This window comes from Stegastes partitus, unplaced genomic scaffold (genome assembly GCF_000690725.1).
Source record: "Stegastes partitus isolate 25-593 unplaced genomic scaffold, Stegastes_partitus-1.0.2 Scaffold1663, whole genome shotgun sequence".
NCBI classification, from domain to species: Eukaryota; Metazoa; Chordata; class Actinopteri; family Pomacentridae; genus Stegastes; species Stegastes partitus.
The window spans coordinates 31089-53495 of NW_007579394.1; the positions used below are offsets into that span (position 1 = coordinate 31089).

At 42.9% G+C, this 22407-nt stretch overlaps 1 protein-coding gene across 1 annotated transcript in view; it reads right to left on the minus strand.

Moving 5' to 3' along the window:
- The window catches only part of LOC103371882 (partitioning defective 3 homolog), a gene marked incomplete at its 5' end in the record, with an annotated part of 93930 nt that overhangs the window by 24166 nt on the left and 47357 nt on the right, over positions 1-22407 (minus strand). The window contains 6 exons of the mRNA XM_008301351.1: positions 32-182; positions 4992-5162; positions 5870-6058; positions 16729-16776; positions 19419-19454; positions 22236-22364. Coding sequence (XP_008299573.1) covers positions 32-182; positions 4992-5162; positions 5870-6058; positions 16729-16776; positions 19419-19454; positions 22236-22364 — 724 coding nt within the window. The remainder of the gene's footprint in view (positions 1-31; positions 183-4991; positions 5163-5869; positions 6059-16728; positions 16777-19418; positions 19455-22235; positions 22365-22407) is intronic.

A 22407-nucleotide genomic window follows, 5' to 3' on the forward strand; every position in this document is an offset into this window, starting at 1 on the left:
AGTCATGACACAAACAGGACGTCCATCTTACCTATTGTTCGTGGCATCATGCCTTGCCGTGGCATCAAGTTGTCGTCGAGGCCCTCCAGGCCACCGTACAGGGAATGGGAGATTCTGCGCTCATGGTCATCCAGGGAGGTGTTGATAGTCTGCTGGGGTCCCAGTGGGCTCCCCGGCGTCTCCTGTTCGAAAAGAGGTGATGTTAGACTTGAATTTGTTTAAACTTTGTTATTCTGCAGTCAAATGATGTGTCTAGACCAGCTGAACCCACGTGGGTGAATAAAGACTCATTTATGCTCATGCAGAGAGAAGTGCGATAAGCTAGAGCCCTGCTAATGCTAAATGAAAGTCAGACAATGAGGCTGAGGTGAACTAGCCTTGCTAACATTTGCTGAGCAGTAATGGATGGACACGGGGGCAGCTATCCATGCTAATGCTACCAGTGTGATAACAAGGATAAATGAGCATGGATTTCCAATAGGCTGTTGGGCCAGAGGCTGTTAGCGAGCTAGCAATCCCACAGGGGACGGTTAGCCTGCTAGCATCTTGACATTTCCCCCAGGAGCCATGATGACACTCTCTTGTTTGCTGGACAAATAGACCATTTGCTGGCCCTGTCATCCATAAGCACACATCGGCGGCCTGAGAAGGTGCATGCATGTGTGTGTGTGTGTGTGTGTGTGTGTGTGTGTTTGCCGTCACTGTTTGCCCATCGGATCGGTGGCTGTATTGATTTGCTATGGTTTCTGCATTTCGCGCTGAGGCTGATGACAGCTCGTGCCATACAGATAACCATCATCGTCGGCATCGCATAACGAGCGATAACACCATCACGCTCAAGTCGATAGCGGAGCCAAACGACCCCAGTCGATGGCCATAACTAGCTGGACCGGGATTCGATTTGAGCAGAAGGTCTCTGCCCAATGATCTCTTCAGCTCACTAAACGGTTGAGGTGTCGTAATAACAACTGCCGAAATGGATTCGGATACAAACAAACATGTGCAGCTTACGAGAGAATACATATGTGGTTATGTTGGGAGGCTGGCAGAAGTGGGAAGTGTGATGATTTTTCAGGAGAAGCTGCTCGATCAAACCTCAAGACTAGAAATAATTTTTTTCACATCGCAAATAAGCGCAAATGAGCTTTTCTCACTGGTACAACAGAAGATCCACAATTAAAGCATCAATACAATAATGTATGTAATAAGAACTACAGACCTGGAGGTATGGAAAGTCTGTTTATCACTGGGAAAGCTATTTTTTAAACATTTCTTGGCATGTGGAGACTGGATGAGAGAAGTTAGACAGAAACGGGTTTCAGAAGCATCAAGATCAAACGTTTTGAATGCAAACGTTTATTTGCTAATAATCCTGTAGGTAATGCGTTCATATAAATGTAGTAACGTAAGAATACAACAATAACTTTGGGAATGAAGTCTAAAACATGAAGCATACATAGGAAATTATTTTTAAAAATTACAGGTACCTAAGATAAGTACTTAAGCATAGAGCAAGTTAATGAACAAGTAGCTAACAGCACTGCTGCTCTGTTAGAAATGTAAGAACATCTCAGCTCCTCGCTCTTTAAATAATGGGATTGACACTGATCTAGAGTTTCTACTAGAAACTAGATTCTACAAGTAACACGTTATGTTTGTAGAGCAAACGTTTGTGAGGGACGTGGAGATTTACTGGGTTCATTTAGACTCAGAAATTAAAAACAAAACCCCAAAAACAAACAAAAAAACAATGGCAGCGGTTATACACATGTTTATGTTCTTTTGGATATATTTATGTTAAAATATAATAAATTAATTAAATTACAGCTGCTCACTGTTTAAACTACAGGACTGATACCAACCAAAGCGTCTATAGTTTTGCTGGGACGCAGGTTTTACCTCTAACGAATCTAATCTTTGTAGGATGCTGTTCTGTCTTTTATGCATGAAGGCTGAACAGGAAATCAACCCATTTTCTGCACAAATGAAATGACTTGAATCACAAACTAACCAAACCAATCGAAAATTCACATGACACAACAAACCCACCGCAGAAGCAAACTAATTTCTGGGGTCGCCATATGGTGCAGTGACTGCTGGCATGCGGCTGCTCTTGACTTTAAATGAGGTAGTTAATGAATTGGCCGACTGAGGGGCCGGGGTGAAATGCCTGGGTAATAGCCGAGGGGATTCGCCATACTAAGGGCGCATCGACAAATCACACCGCAGCTCATTGCATATTCAGGCTGATAATTGAGCTCTGGGAAGGTCTCGATCCCATCGGGTGCCAGCGCCGAGGTGGAGGCTAGCAGCTCCGGGCTCGCTGCGTTTCTATGGGGATGCAGGGAGGAACGGAACCGGCTGAGCATGTGATTTATGCAACGGCAAACATTTGAGATTGATTTGAGATTGGCTGTCAAGGGATGGAGACATGGGGAGGAAAGTAAATACAGGATTATTTGATGCCATATGTCAGTAAATGTCAGAATGAGCCACAGCGTTCATCCTATAGTAATCTGGCATTATTAGATTTTAACTAATATTTGACTGACAGCTGTTCACGAGGCATTAAAAATCCATGCATATGGAGCCTATAGGGACTTTCTCAATCAGCTCTGAGCCGCCTCTATGAGTGTGAGTGTATGAAATTGTTGTTTTCCTCTTCTAGTTTTCTCGGTGTCGTGAACACTATTTCTTATAAATAGCCAGACACTTGGACAGCCTCGGGCCATGCCTCCAGCTCTGCATGTGAAGCAAAGATCGACGATACTCCCACAGCTCGAGTTTTATTCATCCACCGTGCTCTCTGTTAAGTCTCACTGCCTTGACATGTCTGCAATACACACATACACACATGCACACGCACACGCACACACACACGCACACACGCAGGCAAACAAACACACTGAAATATCCTTGAAAATAGATGCATACATGCATAAGCTGGATGTACAAGAGAACCAACTACACACTTCTTCACACAGACACAAAGCAGCGCACACGCACACACTTACACAGAGACACACACACACAAAACACACCTCCAGGCTTAGCCTCTGCTTTCAATTACCAGACGGACCGAGGGGAAATCAAAACTTTGACACACCAGGTTGGAAAAGGAGAGCAGGAAAGCCAGGCAGTGCCAGAGGCGTACACGTGCACGTGGACGTGCACGCCCGCCCATAGACACACAGCGGCGTTGTGCACGGACTCAGCCTCAGCTTTCAAGCAGGCGACAGGCCAAGGTGTACAGAGAATGTAAAAACATGACATTGAGGGGAGGAAAAAAGTTGTGTAGCTCCGTTCACAGTCGTGTTTTTTTTTTTTTTCTTCCACCTGCCTCGAGGGAGGTGAGCGTGCGTGGGAGGGGATGGAGAACCACCGTGACCCGGCTGCTTACTTTGACTTTATGAAATAATTAAGTGACGCTCATAAGGGGAGCTCCCTGTGGTTTGCTTTGATTTGTGTTTTATATTTATCACAGAAAGAAGCTTATTGAAACGGTGCCGGTGTGACTCCTGTTTAAGCATCTGCATTCTGGAACAGCGATGTCTCTCTCTCACACACACACACACACACACACACACCCACACCCACACACACACACACACACACACACACACACACCCACACCCACACACACGGACAAACACACACACACACACGCACACACACACACACACAACTTAGCATTTTGTTGCTAAAAATGCCAGGCTGAATAATTAACATGTGATCAAAGGTCATGTGTGAAATTTTAAAATAAGCGAAGCAGGATGTGGCAGACTGAGCTGCAATCTGGATTTCAATCAGGACGTTTTTCTTCTTCTGTGATTTAGATCAAATTACTGAGGCAGCAGGAAGCCGGTTGGCTGCTTCAAATCCCAGAACAACTGGTGAAGAAAAATCTAAGCATTGAGTGTGAATGAAATCCATCTCCTTTGACTCAATAACTAGTGTTGACACGTCCTTGTGCAGAGTGTTTAGCCCACAGTTCTTCCACTGGAACTGCTCAGAGGTCAACAGTCAACAGCAGCTTTAGCGTGCAGCCAGTTCTGAGGTGTGAACGTGTGAAACCCGAGTGCAAAGCCGACTACCGCTGCAAAGGTCACATGTGCTCGGTCGAGGTAAATTAAAAAAAGAATCATTATGTTTACATGTGCTGCAGTAGTTCAGAGCTGACCTTGTTGTATATAATACAACAAGTACCGTACAGTTAATTTTCTCATTCATGAGCTGTGACTGATGATGCCTTCATCATTTCAAGTCCCATGTGAACTCCACAGTGTTTAATAAATATATACTGTGGATTCTATACGGAAGAACACGCCAGTCAGGACTTTTCTTTGTGCTCAAGGCATTTTGGAGGAAAATAATTGTATTTTTATAGCGGTGTTGCTTTCTTTTCAGCTCTTTATGCCTGCACCTATAGCTGGGTTATCCTCAGTTCATCGAGGTGAGCAGTAAACGGTGACAATTTTAAAGAAATTCTATTAAAAAAAGAAAAAAAAAGCAAACCAAAAAAAGCAAAACTGCACAATCAAAATAAAGAGTTTTGAATAACTGATACTGAACCTCTGATCACAGCAGAAGCTTGAGTCTAAGTCATGTGATTTGTATCCGTCATAGTTAATTAACTAAACCTGCTTTCATTGTTTTTCATCAGTACACCAATTTTTCCATCTCTCCGATGAAATATTTTGAGATTTTTTGAATTGTGGGCATTTCCAGTCTACTGTGTTTAATGTACAGATGTGACTTTAATAAACTACCATTTTTGTGATTGTGGTCTTAATATTTGAAGTCGGTATGGTTGAACTATTGAGCTGTTTAAACCCTTCTTGACCAACTGTGCTGCTCATCCTCACAGAATCCTTTGTAAAATGTGTCTCACGGCCAAATCAGCAAAAGTAGATTCTTATAATAAAACATTTAAACTCTGAAATACATGTATTTCTTTTGAAACAGGAATCCAGCCTGTCCTTGCCCTTCACCTCGTTTCTTTTGGCCACTCGTCTGGCCACAATGAGCTGGATCATCCCGCGCTTGTTGCCCTCCGTCGACATGGACTTGCGTAGCGTCTCCATGGCGTCCTGGTTGGTTTTGCCCAACAGCGACTCTCCGTTCACAGCAATCAACTGGTCGTTCACTCGCAGCCGCCCGTCCTTTAGGTGGACAAGAAATGACTGATAAATATTTTGAACCGAAAAGGTAGAAACTGTGTTTCTCCAACGACTAAACAGTGCACGCTGTGTGATGAATAAAAAGCAGTCGTATCTCCAACTTAACAGTAACCCTGATCTAATCAGACTAACAGTCTCGCTCAGGGAGTGTATCCTGTTCATAGTCATGATCTAATGTCTAGCAGAGAAGAGTGCTTTTAAGTCCATTATTATGTGCTGTCAACACAAGCTTGTTTGTATGAAAAACAATCAAGTTGAAGGACTAGTGAAATTGACTGCGGCACACCAGACAGCAACAGAAAATTGGGCACTTTGTGTTTTTTTCATACTTGCGAGGAAAAAGGAAAAATGATTCTGCTTCACTCTCCCAGTTAGACTCGACTTTCAGATGGTGTTAAGCTGCCTTCTTAGGCCTAGAATGATTTAAAACACTGTAAACACCTGCACAGACATTTGAATGTAAAGAATCAACCATTATTCTAAATCTAAGTTTGCTGTAGCTTGCAGTGGATCAGATACGATTCACTGACGTACACAAAACTGATTCCTTAAATGTTAATAAAACTGTTACTAACGTCAACTGAGATCTTGTTTATTTAACCGGAAAATGCTTTCTAAGAAAAACAACTCCAACATCGTTCAGCTTTCTTTTATATTTCACTCAGACCCTCCAACAGAAGGCTTTGCACCTTGCAGGCTGCTCCTCCATTTATGATGGATTTGACGAAGATGCCCAGATCTGCATGGTTTTCCTTGGAGCGGTTGCCTTTGACGCTGACGCCCAAACCTGCTGAACCTGAGTCACTGAGAGGAATCTCAAAGGTCAGAAACTCTCTGGTGCCGTCTGGAGTCAGGACCAACTCATCCTCCTCGCTCTTCTGAAAGAAAGGGAACAAAAAGAAAGAGAAATAGACTTTAAAACTGTTCTAACCAAAAAAATAAATAAAAATTAACCTTGAATAGCATAAAAGGCAGCCGAACCAGCAACCACAAAATCTGCAGAGCCCAAAGAGACAGAGTCACATTTAAATACAGTAATAAAGCTCCTGCTATAATGAGTGTTTAATTATACAAAACAAAAACAGTCATGCATTTATTCCAGCCTAAAGCAAGAACACAAAAGCCTCTTCAGCCCTCGCTGTGCTCCTTCGGGTTAGCCAAAGGACAAAAGTTAAAAAGGACATTCATTTGGCCACTTGAGGTTAATGAAAAGTACTTGCATGTAAATTGCAGCCGGGCCGATAGCGGTGAGCTAAATCAGAGTGCAAGCTCATTAACTACATCAGATATATTAGTGTTAAACAGACGAGCGCAGCTAAGTGCCCGTCTGCTTAAAAACAGGTGCTTAGTGTATAAAGGAAGCAACAAGACACAAGTTCATTAATACTGAACCATATACAACAGGTGGCTCTTTAAAACTTTAAAAAAGTCGCAAATTAAAACGGGGTTTTGTCAGAGCAGCGTCTGACGTGTTGGCTGAGCCGGTAAATCAGAGGTTGGCTGAATTACAACTGATGGTAAAAGAATGAGAATGGATGATAGATGGAAATGGATGATTAACAGGTTTGATTCGTATCTTTAAGAGAAACTTTTGGTATTGTTTGTGTTTGACGCATTCTTACAACTAAACATCCACAAAGGAACATGAAGGCAAGATCGTAGCTCCACCAGAGACAAACTACATCCTACTAATGCATTTAATATCCAACAATCACAAAGAATGCATCAAAGTTTGGGCAGTAAAATGAATCTCCACAGTAGCCAACATCTAAAATGACATGTAATGTACTAAAGGAAGGCCTGAACCAAATGCAGCTGAACGACTTTTACTGTGACTCTGCAGTGAGTAAACCACACAGAAGTGCTCCATACCTCCACGTCTGTCAGCACACATTACATTATATTTGTAAAACCGCCGGCTGCTCTCCGCCCTCCCTAGAAGACATCTCCAGCTCTCCCGCTACCTCAGGAGAAAAATCTAAAAGGACTCTGCACAACCTGGTCAGCACCTGTTTTGACCTGCTGCTGTCTGGCAGGCGCTGCAGGACCAGTGAAACTCAGACAACCGTTCTCACAGACGGCTGTTTTCTCTGGGACGTTTGTACGCTGAATTCCAACAAGCAGTGAAAGACCTCTTGTGTGCAATCCTTTATTCTTGTGCAATCGTTTTCATTCAAACTTGTGCAATAATTGTAAAAACCAACGCTCAGATTGATGAAACTGCTACCTCTAGTGTTAGACGCTGACATTTATTATTTATTTACTTTCTTAATCCCATTATATTTTCTACTCTTCTGTTTCTACTTAGATTACTGAATGTACACCCAGTTTATTATATTATATTATTTAATGTTTGTACTTTTTTATGCTTAGCTCAAAATAACTGGAACACTGTTTGCATAACCTATATATCTGAAATACCTAAAGCACATGCAATCCTAGAAAACATGCAGTTCAGTTGAAGGAATACTTCCTGATTTAGAACAACTACTATTTTTTTTACTTTTTCAGCTTTATTGGACAGGACAGAGAGCGAGACAGGGAAGTGAGGGGAGAAGAATGAGGGAAGGACCTACAGCAAAGGGTTATGACTGGGACTCAAACCTACGACCACTGCAGGTGGGACTATAGCTCCTGTACACGGGACGCCAGCTCAACCAGGTGAGCTATAGTGGTGCCTGGAACTATTTTAAGTGCTTCAATGAAACAAAAACTCCAAATATGGACAAAATTACAAATAAGTGCCCTTGATCCCTAAAGTGAGAGGATCGGATGACCCTTTAATGCTGTGGGGCTTATTCTGCTGGGGTGGTTCGGGCACCTCGTCGCCTCGTAGGGAAAGGTCACCACAAATCAGTTTAAAGTTGTTCTGAGTAATCACCGTCATGTTATGATGGAATCGTCCTTCCCTAACGGGATTGGTCGCCTTCAGATTGACCGTTCCCTGATCCACAGGGCACGATGGGTCACTGAAGGATTTGGTGAAAACGGTGCAAATCCGATTCTACGGCCTTCGCAGTTGCCGGATCGAAACCTAGTTGGACACATGCTGGAGATTTTGGACCAAATGTTGCCCACAGTCATCACCAAAACGGCAAATTAGTGAAAATCTCTTGGAAGTCAGGTGTTGGATCCCTCCAGTAGGAGTCTTAGTGAGTTGTAGAATCAAAGCCAAGGTGCATTAAAGCTTTTCTGACCTTACTAAGACTTACTAAGTAGTTTTTCTATATGCACCCTATTACAGGTGACTCAGTACAACTGTCTTTCTATATTAGATTTTCTATTATCCAGCATCCATGACTAATACATGCCCAACCTTACCAGACAGTTATGGTATTTAATGTTAAGCCCAAGATCAAAACTCATTTCCAACCTGACTCTAATATTTCCTGACTAAAAGGATTCAGAGAAGCACATTCACTATGTAAAGGATACAAAAAAATAAAAACTGCACCAACCGTGCACCTGAATCATGATGGCAAGTGCGTCAAACAGGCAGTAAACTTCCCCGCAAAGCCTGCATGAAAACAGCAGCCTAATTGACATGCTGAGTGCTCTCTCCCTCTCTCTCTCTTCCCCTCCACAACAGGTGCTTCTCTCACTCTTTCTCTATATTCATTCTCACTCTCTCTTCCAGCTCAACAATAAAAAGCTATTCTCTCTTGCTTGTTATTTGACAGCTGTCCTCTGAATAGATGGGTGCGTGCACGCTCGTGCCTGGCAATTATTGTGCACGCCTAATGAATTCAATCATCGGGCTCGGTGTCAGCATGTCATTAGCTCCCTTTGTTTGCTGGGAGAGAGATGGAATTACTCTGGGTGGAACGGAGGAGGGAGAAAGAGGGATGGAGGAGGGCAAAATGAGGATGGAGCAAGAGGGGAAAGGCAGGAAACAAAGGGAAGGAAGGGGGAAGATAAAGGACGAGCAGGCATGAAGAGCACTGTCAGGGTGTCTGCATGCTTAAAAAAAAACAAGACAAAAGAACGCTACCTGGAATAAATTTGAGGCAACATTTAAAAAATAAAGCCAATTTTATATCAGGCACAACTCATGGGAAGTGCCTCGGAATAATAACGACAACAGGAAATTAATTATTTTTTGGAAAGTCCATTTCATTCTCCCAAATTAAATTTAAGGCTAATTAAAAAGTGACTAAGAACGACTTAATCCTCTTAAAATGCAAATGGTCATGCAAATGAGAAAACAGGGAAATTGAATAGTTACAACGCAAAACACAAGCGATCAATAAATAGATGTGATGTCATTTCAAGGTTAAAAGTAATCTCTTTTATAAAAAAGATCATGATTTGAACGAGTTTAACTTTTACATCCTGCACAGTTTATGGTAATATTTATTACACCATTAGTGCTTAAAGCAGAGTTGGTCACCTTCAGTTTCAACGTCTATTAATATTACTGTCAGAGGCAAAGCAGAACCACAAAATCAAATCATTTACACTCAGTCAAAGACAGAGGGCTCAAGGAAATGAAAGAGAGACTTGTTATTTTGCTTTTAACCCTCAGGACCTGTAAACCCAACAGCAGGTTTTTGCTTAAATCAACCAAATTACACCATTTAACAGATACAGAAACTGTAAAGAGGGAAAAAAAAGTCAGATTATCACATTTCTGTCAAACTACTCGTCTGTTAAGTGTCATTCTGTCAAGAAACTTAACAAATCTAAACCTGAAGTCTGGATATTTGATCAAAATGTGAGCTGCTTTTAAAAATTCACCCCAAACACACAATATGTTCAAAGCCAGTTGTTTAAAAACCACAAAAATACACTAAAATTCAGGGCGACTCCATCAATCACGAGGCCATCGGTGAACAGAACAATAAATCCAGCTGCAGGCTGAAATTGTTCTCACATTGAAGTTAGTTGAAGTTGGTGCAGGCTAACGTTAGCTTCAGCAGCTAAAGCGCAGGGACAGATAGAAAAAAAAAAACTGATTGTCAGATTTTAGATTTCTGGCAAACAGTTGTGGCTAAATGTTGGTAAATGTCCCCACAGTCAAAAATGAAAGTAGGTTTGTGGGAAAGTCACAGTGGACTACTTGCTAACCAACAGTCCATTAGCTTTACCGTCTTTATCCTTCATATGGTTAATCAGAGCCAGTACTGGATGACAACCATTCATGCTCATAATCATAATTACAGCCAACTTAGAATCACTATTTAACGTTCCGTGCATGTCTTTGGAGAAACTGAACAGATGAGCAGCAGATTCCAAACCCACAACCTTTTCACTGACGGTGCATGAATTTGCTGCTAACTTGCGGTAAACCCTGAAACTTTCACGCAACTCTGCAGCAAACCGACAGCAAGTTTTTAGTAAGTTAGCCACAAGTCCACTGCAAGTTTGGCACAGATCTAATATGCTTCAATAAAAATATGACTTTGCTGCAAATTTGCAGCACATTTGCAAAAGGTTAAGTACAGCTGTCTGCCAAAATGCTGTCTGCTGCAAACAGGAACTGCCATCTTTGCCACTGATGTCCAACTTGTTAGTACTAGAAGTTTAGCAGGAATTTAATAGAAAACTGTTCTGAAAAACTAACAATAAACAAGTTTTCTGTTAGTGGCAAACTTCTCATTATTGCCAGAATATTATTTTCAAATTTGTGGCAATATTTCTGGAAAATAAATTTCTTGGCTGCAAATCAACCAAAAAAAATGCCAAAAAAATCTGCTGCATTTTTCTTTCTAATGGGGCCTAAAGCAAAAACATGATTAAAAAAGAAAACAAAAAACATGCCATTGCTTATATGACTACTTTGCACAAAAAATGTACTTTTTAATCCATGCAGATAAACTACAGAGCAGATTAAGTATCTGCAGATCTGGGGACTCATTCGTAGAAAATAATCTCAATTTCAATTTGCAGCAATAGTAAGAAAAACCCTAATGAAGTATTTATGTGAAGTTGCTCAGCCGTACCTTTGAATATAGCTTTTTTAAAAAGATATTCTCAGAGATTTTACCAAACAGCAAAAAGGAGAGAGAGACAGAGAAAGAGAGAAAAAGAGGGTAGAAATAGATTTAAAAAAAAACAAAAAAAAACAGGAGCAGGAGGGAGGAAAAGAAGCCCAAAGTAACAGGAGCTGAATGGAGGTGAGGGAAGAGAGAAGAGTGATGGGCTCGAGAGGAGGGACGGAGACAAACAGAGCGAGGGCGAAAAAGGCGAGGAGCCGAAAAGAAAAGGGTGAAAGGAATGAGAGAGTGCCGGCGCGACAATGACAGAGTGAGCGAGCGGAGGGAGTGTGAATGAAAGGCCGACAGAAAGGGATGAATCCATGTGGAACACAAAAGGAGACAGACACCGCCACCTCTCTCACCGAACCGCTGCATCGCTCACTCATTTCTCTTCCTCTGCCTTCCACCTTCTTTCACCTGCCTCTTTATACAGCTCTCTACTTTCTTTCACTTTTTTTTTTTTTTTAAACTATCTCCATCTGCTCATTTCCTCTTTTTTTTTTGTGCCACCTCCCCCTCTGTAACCCTCATTTTCTTCCTCCTCCTTTCTCTATGTCCTCCTTCCAGTCCGGATCTTATTTGTTTCTAAGAGTATGCTCGTATTAAACCAGCTAAATTTGAGGAGTCATTGTTTTTCATTTTTACAAACTGAGCTGCAGAAAATCTGAAAATGCCTGCCCCTGATTCCAATATCGGACGAGGCACGTTTCTGCAAACCTGAGCTTGAAGCAGCAAACATAGGAAATTGCAGGTTGTCTGGTTAACAGGTGGCATCCATAAGCCAAAGTCAAATTCTAATTTTCCGCTTGTTCCGCCGTCCAACAACTGAAACAGTACATGGGAACAAATAAACTATGTTTTACAGCAATGTGCATGTGAGCAGTTTTACAAGCTGAAACTGAGGCTGTGTTTCCAACTCCTGACCAGATGTTGGCTGCAATTCATAGTTTGCCAACTGAAAGAAGAAGAAAAAAGCAGTTTTTTATGCTTTACTGGTGTTTAGCGTGTTAGTGTCGACCATCAATATGGCAAAAAATCTGAAACTGCCACTGTGGACGTACCTTGTTTCCCCATTTTTGAATTGAACAGGTTACTACTACATGCTTTACCTGTCATGTGTTATAAACCTTTCACCTTTTCTTCTTTCTTTCCCACCTGCTTTCTGAAGCTTCCTGCTCTTGGTTTACTCGCCTCCTCTCCCACCTTCTCCACACATCTAATGCACGTCTCACTCTCTCAAAGCCTCCATCCTCCTTTGTATTCTACAGAGTGAGTCAATCTTTAGCATTACGAGAAATCAAACTCGCCCTTCTACTTCCTCCTCCTCCTCCTCCTTTCACCCTCGCACACTCCCCTCCGCTGCAGCAGCGCCTGAAATGATTAGCGGTTTGGCGGCGAGCTCGACTACGGTCATGCAAACCTGTCGATTTGATGGCATCTGGAAAAATCGATTGAGGGGGAATTTTTTTTTTTTAAAGGAAAAAAAAGAGAGAAAGGCAGAATGGAGGAGGGAGGGAGGGAGGGAGGTGACAATTGCAGGGAGAGAAGGGGAGAGGGAGGGAGGTGAAAAAGAGGCACTGAAGGGTGTAATTGGTCGAGAGAAGTCGGGCGTGGAGACCATTGTTGGCTGCCTACTGTAGCACAATCTATCTCTGCTTATTCATACTCTCTCCCTGACTTTCTATCACTACATTCAACACTCCCATTCACACTCCTCGCCTCTATATCTCCATCCTGTCTCGCATCTTGCCTTCTTCGCCATAAGTATGGGGACACACCTGCCCACTTCTGGTCTCCCTTCACCTTCATCCTTCCACCACTCGCTTCCTTCTCGTTTCCTCTTCTACTCCCTCCTTCTCGTCCCTCCTACTCCCCTCACCCTCCCTGCCTTCTCTCCGATGCGTCTCGCCACAGCTCCACACTGATAGACCATGAATATCAAATACCTGCGCGATCGACGGAGCTCAGACTGGCGCAGCGTGGAAGGGTAGGAAAGAAAGGCAGGTGTATGTGCGTCACAGAAAAAATCGACGACGAGACGGGATGAAAAAGCAGATCCACACGTGTGCACAGGTGTCGGTATGAACAGCCGCGGAAACGTGGTGCCTCAACTGCAGCATTTGGAGGAAGAGTCAACACACTCCTTACTTGCTGTCCAAAACTAATCAGCTGCCCGGTTTCTCTCCCTCTCTCGGCCACTAGAAACCATTTATAACCTCATCCAACCCCAAGCAATTATACCAGCAGCTGCTCCCAGTCCCTCCACGTATGTGTGCACTAGTGTGTGAGTATACTTATGTGCGAATGTGTAGCGCGCCATATGGCTTGTGCGTTTTTTGGGGGAGTTTTTTGCGACGTGTAAAAGCCTCCGTATAGTCGGTGTAGCTGTACATTGCGAGCGTGTGCGTGTATAGCTGTATGGGTGGCTGTGATGCCTCTGTGTGTGTGTGTGTGTGTGTGTGTGTGTGTGTGTGTGTGCGCGTACGGGCCAGGTGGCAGCTTGAAACATCACTTTAATTAAGCCAGAAAGCCTGTTCTCATGGCAGAACGGCCCTCTCTGATTGACTCGTATGTGTCACCAGCAGGCCGCTACAGAACACTGAAACAGCATCGAGCCTGCTGCCACGGAGCTGCAGCCATTAATCACGGCGGCGGCCATTCTATTGTGCTAATAATGATACAAAGTTATGTAACTCCAGCAGCGGCGATTTCTTTGCTGTGCTGCTGCTAAAAACACTCAGGTGGCTGCAGTGGAGGTACACAGCTCCTTTACCCAAGTTAAAGCATCAAGTATCCCCAAATGCCTGCCGTTTACTCAAAATCATATATGAATTTTGAGTTAAATGCATTTAACTATTTAAAGTTGCAGGACGTGGTCACGGTGCAGCCAATGGTAAGCACTCTGGATACTGATGAGTCATATTTCAGAGGCTGCTAGGTAAATGTGGAATATAAGGAAAATGTTTAGTCTTAGACCAACACAACATGTCCATGTGGTGTTTTTTGTATGCTAGAAGACATTATCATACATGTAATAAGCGTTGGACGACATGGCTGCATTAAAACTGCAGCGTATTGACGACCATCTCAAAAACGTGACAGAATTAATTCCATATCACACGTTGCCATCGTGTAGAATGGTTTTAAATTGCCTGACTAGAGTCGTAGGTGAGCTGGTGTGCTCAGGCTGCTGAGAGTAAAAAAAAAAAAGGGTGCATGAAGAGAGCTGGGGTTTCATAGATCTGCACATTCTAGAAGAGGTTATAACGTGAAGTTGCATCAACATTACATGGACAAGAGTATTTGGACACGTGGCCGTGACTTCTATAATCAACTTGGTCCCCCTTTGCAGCTAAAACAGTTTTCGCTCTTCTAGGAAGGCTTTAAACTAGATTTTGGAGTGTACCTGTGGGAACGTCTGCCTATTCATCCAGAGGAGAACCCGTGAGGTCTAGAAGGCCTGGCCCACAATCTCTGTTCTAGCTCATCCCAGAAGTGTTGGATGGCGTTCAGGTCAGGGCTCTGTGCAGACCAGTCAAGTTCTTCCACATCAAACGCACCAAACCATGTCTATATGGATCTTGCTTTGTGCACAGCCATGCTGGAATAGAAAACTGTTCCCACACCTCTGGAGGCAGCAGTCTGCAGGGCTATGTGCTGGTTTTTATGCACCTGAATGAAACTCACAAACTCAATGACTAGCAGGTGTGTTTAAATACCTTTGTCCATATAGTGTATCTTCGACTTCTACAGTTCCATCTATACACATGTTAGCCATGAATGAACTTCTAAACATGTAACTTTGATACAAACAGAAGAGTTACTCAATGACAGGAGAAAGGCTTTAACAGACTGCAGGTAAATGGACGACTTTCAACAGTCATGCTTTGTCTTGCTGTATATGAAAGTTGTGCACTGACTTATGACACTTGACATGAGGAGACTTGACGTTGGCACTGTGTGTTTGATGGTCTGTTAGATTTATGTTGATGCTGACATCAGCTGCACCAACAGTCGCAGCTGAAGTCAGCTGACTCCACCGATGGAAGCCGCCTAAATGGAAACGGCCGCACTTCACATGGCATGAGTCGAAAATATCATCGCACATCTTTTGCTGAATTTGATTTATAGATGTGATGCAATCATGACACAAGTCGATGCTGCTTTGTACTTTTAGCATTAAGCTAAAAGCAAATGATTAATAGTGTTGTGCTTTCCAGTGGTGGGTTATATATCATCGTCATGGCAACAGTGTATTATTCCTATTAAAAAATAAACCAGGTAGCTTTACCAACTGCTGTACGTTTTATTACCATTAATAAAAAAAAGAGATAATCACATCTTTACAGTTGACACTATGAATTGACATGAACATATGAATTGTCCCACTGTGTTTATGTTTCAATGCATCGCACAAACTTGCTGTCCATCTGTAGATCATTTTATAATGTGACGTTTTTGCAAAATCAAGCCATTACGATGCCGCGGTTAGACAAACTGACACCTTACTGCTCCATTATTTGTTGTAACTACTACTGACACCAATTACAATATGTTGCATGGTGTCAAAACATGACACAATGCACAATAGCGTTGATGTGTCATGCACTGTCAATATTGTGTTTTGCAAATTTAAGCTAATAATTTTCACACGCTGACCCTGTTGTGTTATACTGAGCACCAGATAAAACGATGCTGCATCAATGCAACAGCTTTGATGTGTCATATGTGTGAGCTATAGTAAAGAAAAAGCATCATGACATGTTGTGCAGTTACCTTCCTACACAATACAACCACACCTACAAATCTGTAACAGAAAGATGATCTGAAATGCTGTCAACTTTAGCATAATAATATTGATGCCGTGTCATAAAAAGGCCAACACATATGCTGCTGCGCTGGACGCTGTATCATGCAATCAAGAAATCCTCCATCATTGCACTACAACGTGCTAACGGATTACTGTTTCATAACAGCTCAGCGTGCAGGGAGAAGAGGAAACATGCACATGTGATAGATAGCATCTTGGCACGGTGTAGCTGCAGCATTACTGCCGCTCCTGCTGATGGCTTTTCAATATAGCATTGCAGTAATTTTCCATAAGCCTGTGTGACTAATGGCGTAAACAATGGAGCTGAATGTTCACGTTATGGGCCCATTATGGAACTATCAGAGCAGGCATGTAAAGACGGATGCCTTTGATCAGTTCTATTGTAGAAGCCAGGTGCAGGAAAGAGGATTTGCGTCTTAAAGTGTGTCTTAAGTATGTGTGAGAGAAAGAGAGGGAAGAAAAGAAAGAGAATGGAGTGGAATAAAGAAATGAAGAGAAGCGACCAAGACAGAAAAGAGAGAGGCACAATGAAGAGAAAAGACGAGGTGAAAGCTGGTGTGGAAGAGGCAGAGAAGACCCAACAAAGTGTTTTGTTTTTACACACCATTTGCAAAGCAATGGATTGCTTAAATGACTCCCAGTCTATTTGTGCAGCCACCCAAACTATCTCATTTGCCTCTGATGCCTTTTTCCCTATACAGCGTAATGGCCCAAGCCGGTGATGTCATGCAGCAGTTACCTCAATCAGCCAGTGGGGTTTCCCGGCTGTCACGGGCTGCCGTGGATGCTAAAGGGAGCAGTCAGAGTCAACAGGTTAGACACAGGAGTCCCTTAAATAGAGACCAACGTACTAACAGCAAGTCAGTGAGGATGTGAGTAATGAGGGGACGATGGAGGCAAAAACATGGAGGGTCATGAGTGTAAATGTCACGGCCGAGGAGTTGAAAGAAAGTAATCCTCTAAACCACTGGCTGCTGCTTTTTTTTTTTAAAGCAAGAATGAGCTTTTCTGTGCAGGAACAAGAGAAAGTTTTCACGACACATCTGCTTGAAAGTCAAATACAACAAACCCGAGCGTCACACGACTAATGACAGCCTCTAGTGGACTGCTGTAAAAACATGGGTGAATTTTGGGTCATTGGACCGATTTCAAGAAGTGAGTGCTTTTTCCACTTCAGTAGTTGCATTTTGTCTGCTGCGTAACCCTCGACAGAGCTCTCTCTCGCACACAGGATGAGTCATGGCGTGCCAACCTCAAAAACCCCAGCTGGAGTGCTGGCAAAGCTGCACTTTTAAAAGCTGTCTACATACTACATTCTGTCAGCTTTTTTGGATTACTAATTGCACCATACAAAGAGATTCAAAATAGCTGGGATAAAACCGTGATAGTAACAAAATCAACAGATGTACTTGAGCTCCATTAAGGCAGTCTGCTGCCATCTTGTCAATCCTGACAACTTGCTGCTTTTTTTTATGTTTTATATCAATATAAATTACACGCTTTTCAATGCTTGGTCGAACAAAATTAACAAACGCCTTAAGTTGTGAAAAGCCTATATTATCTGCAATTTTCACCGCTTTCTGAGCCTTTTTAGACTAATTGATTAATGGAAAAAACACATCAAGAGAATAATAATGAAATAATAATCTTCTCTGCTGGAAAGATATCTATTACTTGAAAATACATGTCCACTAAAAGCTGCCCCGCTCTTTTTTCTGCCTCTAAAGCCTCACACCATTGCGGTGCCACTGCCTGTTGTTGTTGTTGTTTCTGCGAGCGAGATGTTTAAAATGAGGCGCCTGACAACAGATAACATCTGAGAGGCGCTGAATCCATTATGGCGGTTGATGTTCCGGGAAAGGTTGAGCAGAGGTAAGGCCCATCTGGGCGTTTGGAGTTTGGAAAGGGAGTGGAGATGGAGACAAAAAGGGGGCGAGAGGAGACAGCATGACCACGGTGCATTTCCTCCATCTATCTGGCTCTCATCCATATGGTCACATTGATTTTGTTTTAGGGCGGGAAGAGAAATCAAACACTCTTATTTACTCCCCTAAATTCTGAAAGATGCACTCTGCAATATTTCTGCAACTTTTCTTGGTATGATGTTTCCAGAAATACAGTCAGGGATAAAAAAAAATACAGGTAGAAGACAAAACTAAAGCCACAAAGTCCCTTAAAACATCTAAAACTTTGTTAACTCTCATTTGGATTGTAAAACTACACCACAGCAGCTGATAATGTGACACCTAGTGGTAGCAGCTCTCACTGAAGAGGCAGCAACGGGAGACAAACACATCCAGGTTGTGCTTCTCTAGTTTAATTCTGATGGAGTGATATACGGCGTCTTGTCTGAACATGTGCGCGTATGAGACGTACCAGCTGCAGTCACAATAATCATCAGCGTCCTGCCATAATGCGTCTTCATGACGAGGATCATCCACATAGCCAGCAGGTATGGCTGCCAATCAAATTAACTGGCCAATTACGCTTCTAATGCGGCACGCAAAAAAAAACGTAACCAATTACCTGCACTTCGCCAGATGCAACCCGAACGTAAGGCCAGATGTGAAGACGTTAAGTCTGCGGTTGTTAAATTACAACTCAAGTTTGGCATGTAAATGGAAAGTTATGGAAATCTGAATAGCTTTTTAATAACGGCAGTAAAAACAGATGAGCTTTTAACAGCTGCCGCAATGGAGAACCTTTTAAGGTGATGTGTGAACGCTCAGGCCACAGAGACCGTACTGTAACTACTGTACATCCTTATGAGAGCTGATTATTCACACAAGGTCGACTCTGATATTAAAAGTACGTTCACTGCAACAATGTGGGATATTTGGTAGATACATGTCAGACTTCATACTGTACGTTTGACATCGTGACATCCACAGCCGACTCGCCGTGCATGTTTCCCTAATAAAGTGAAACACAAACTTAACAGACTGCTTGTTATTCACCTCACACATTCGACTGAGTCTGCAGCAAGAAGGGCCAGACTGACAACCTTATCCAGAGCCAACAAATAAAGCAAACTCCCATGTGTTTCCACCTTCACTGACAAATGCAGCTCTGAGGGGAGAGATGGAGCAAATTACACTGCAGCAAAAACCCCAACAGTCCACACTGATGAACCATGAAATTGTGATTTGTTAGAGCAACCTTTGGATGGAGATTAAAATTAGTGTTACTGACTAACGCTTATATATGACTTGCACTTTCATTAACCAGCTGGTTTGCTGGTGGAGCCCGGATGCACGCCTGAGCTCATGTTTTCATCTCAGCTGGGTGATAACCTGGAGTGCTTTTTTCCTGAGCAGAAATGAAAAACTTCCATGCAAAGGGGCTCAATAAAGGAGCTGTGAAAGGAGGAGGCGGTATTGGGGAAGTGGGTTTGTTTGCAGTTTTGCTAGTGTTGGGGTGGTGTCTTACCAAATCTCTGGGGCATTGCGTCTGGGGCTCAGCGTTCTAGAGGATGGAGGGAGGAGGAGGAAGAAGAAGAGGGGAGGACAGAAGAACCAAAAGTAATCAAGCAAAAATTTTTATTGACAGAAACAGTGAAAATGTGATCAGACACAAAGCTGTGGATACATTGACGCAGTGCAATGAATAAATGAGCATGCAGGATATGAAAATGATGAATCTCAGTAGACAGATTGGCAGTTGTTGCAGTGCAGGCTTTTTAATATCAGCTGTGGCTCAGAAACAACGACGGCGCTTGCAGGGACAAATTGTCTCAATCTCTGAAGGTGTCGCTTCGCCTGCGGACTTCACCTTATCACAATCCTATTTTTTGTTCCTCTGCACGCTCTTTTGGAGCCTGATCACTGTCTTCCATAAACCCGATGAGAGATATTTTCGTTCATTCCAAAGGAGTGCACCAGATGAAAGTGACCTGAGTGGGCTCATAGCAATAATCTTTACAGGCAACAGGTAGTTCCTCGTGGACTGAGCTCTGAAAAAAATCATTCCCACCGTTCTGTTCAGTCTAATACTAATTGATGAGTAAATAGGGTCGGTTGCTTTCTCATCATTAAACACAAATTCTCAGCCCTGGAACAACTTTTCATTTGGTGAGTAGTCACTGTTAAAGAATTGCCTCTTAGGCTACATAAAGGCCGTCGATTCCTTTGTAAAATGTAAAAAGAAAAGAAAAAAAGCAATGATTTTTATTTAAAGCTGTCAATATTAAGTATAATATTCTCTAAAAAAAATGTTGCTGGAATTCAACAACAACTAGAGACATGGCAGTAAAAGACATTCTGAGTGTTGGTTGACCTGATTTTATGCAGGATTACTACATTAATAAATCAAAAATTTGAATAATAATGCAGCAACCTGAACAGCATTTCCAATTTCTGTGTCAACCATTACTGCAAAAAGCTTATTTCCATTTTCAGTACATTATTTGCCAGATTAATATAGTTTCACATGAGTGATAAAACATGTTCGGCTTGTTTAAAGATTAAGGCCTCTTGTTTCATACCTGCTGAGGTCTGTGGCACTTATAGTACTTATACAACAGCTGTTGGCTTTTTTGATTTTCCATTACTCTCCATTAGATTTAATTTATTAAACCTTTATTAACTGCCATTTTTAATTCACAAGTGCTACGTACAAAGGAAATTGGCTGCTCACTCTTTAAATCCAGCGTTAGTTTTACTTTTTTAGCAGAATTTTGTATGTAGTTTGTGTTTTGCTGTTATATTTATAACTGAGATGCTGCTTCGTGTCGATGAGCTCTAAGACCTGTGAGAACGTGAGTCCAGCTTTAGATAGAGACTCATTTTGTGCACTGGACCTCATCTCCCTAAAGTCCCACCTCGGCTCTTTCACATCAGGCTCTCCAGCTAATAACCGCAGATCAAATAAATCCTGCCATCTAACTACCAACTACGCAGAGTCAGCCGGACTTAAAGCCCCGCTCTAATCTAAAGATGAGTATTGACCGTCGCGGCAGTTCGTCTCATCCACCTTCGCCCGTAGCGACAGCCAGCCAATAGCCTCATCTGCATCCCTTGCTGTGATAATTGCCACCAATCAGGCATTTGATTGACACAACTCGCCAGCAAATGGCTGTTTGTGCCTCTAATAGCCCCGGTTGGCTTCTGACAGTAAGGGGAGAGACCACTTCTATGACAACAGAGGACGGATTTAAGGCAGTTTGGTGCTATAACTCAAGGAAATACTCAATAAGGTGTGTGCTAAAGCCAGCTAGTGGAGCCAGAAAGATAGCAGAGAATCATTGACTGCTGCTGTGGAGTAAACACCAGCGTGATTTAAAGCTCGCCAACAGGCTTCACTCTTCCCTCACTTAAAAAAAAAAAAGCACTTAAGTCTTGGTGTTGCCTCGTCTTCGTCTCGGCCATTATGAGCTCACTTCTTAATCAAACAACTTTGAGGTAACTCCAGACGTGCAGCACATCAAACCTTTCCTTTCCGCGAAGATAATTAAGTGCAACATCTGGCATCATGTAAAAACACGACCTTGAAGAAAGCGAGCAGTTGTAGAAAACTGACTAAATTAGCATCAGTTTGCATGAATCATTGAAGTCGCAACTTGCGAGCGGCGGCGGTATCCGGAAACCACACACAAAGATTTGCACGGCTGTTTGTGCAGCGTAATGTGTAAGGACGCAGCCTGATTGATATTCAAGCCAAGTGTGTTTTTCACTCTCTGCCTACTACCTGCCCTGCGTCTGTCTCTTCATCCCCACATCCATCAATCTAGCGAGTCAGCTCGGAGGCAAAACACAGCAAGAGGGACGGAAAATACAGAGACAGAGAAGGTTACCCAACGTAGCGAGGGAATGAAAGGGAAGTGGGGAATGAAAGGAGCTATAGAGGAGGGCGACAGATCAAGAAAGGCTGAAGACAAAGTAAAAGCAAGAGGAAAGGAGAGGGTGAAGGAGATAAAGAGAAAAGATTGAGCTCTACAGGTTTCCCCTCGGAGGCTAGCCACAGCTTGATAATAGAGAGGAGTGCAGCGACAGAGCGGGACAATCAATCTGCATGCTCGGCTAGCGTGTTGTGTTAGCTCGGAAATGAGAAGACAACACGGCACTCACCGTGGGGATTAAAGGCACTCGTGACAGCCAGGAGCGCACACAGACACACACTCATATGGAAGTGTCAGCACACACCCAGGATCCACACTCATCCATGCAAGAGGTGGCGACTGTGTCATGATGTAAAACGCATTATGTTGACAGAATGAAGAGTTGAAGGCATGGGCAGTGACAAACGTACCACTTCTCGGGGGAGGAAGGCATCCTCCTGGCGTAGAACCAGCAACCCCACGGCCCCACCCATGGGTGTAGCCCTGAGCAGAGACACCACCTCCTCCTGGGTTCGCCCGTTCAGGTCCACCCCATTCACCTGAACAGGAGACACAGTGACCGGGTTTAGTTCTAGACAAACT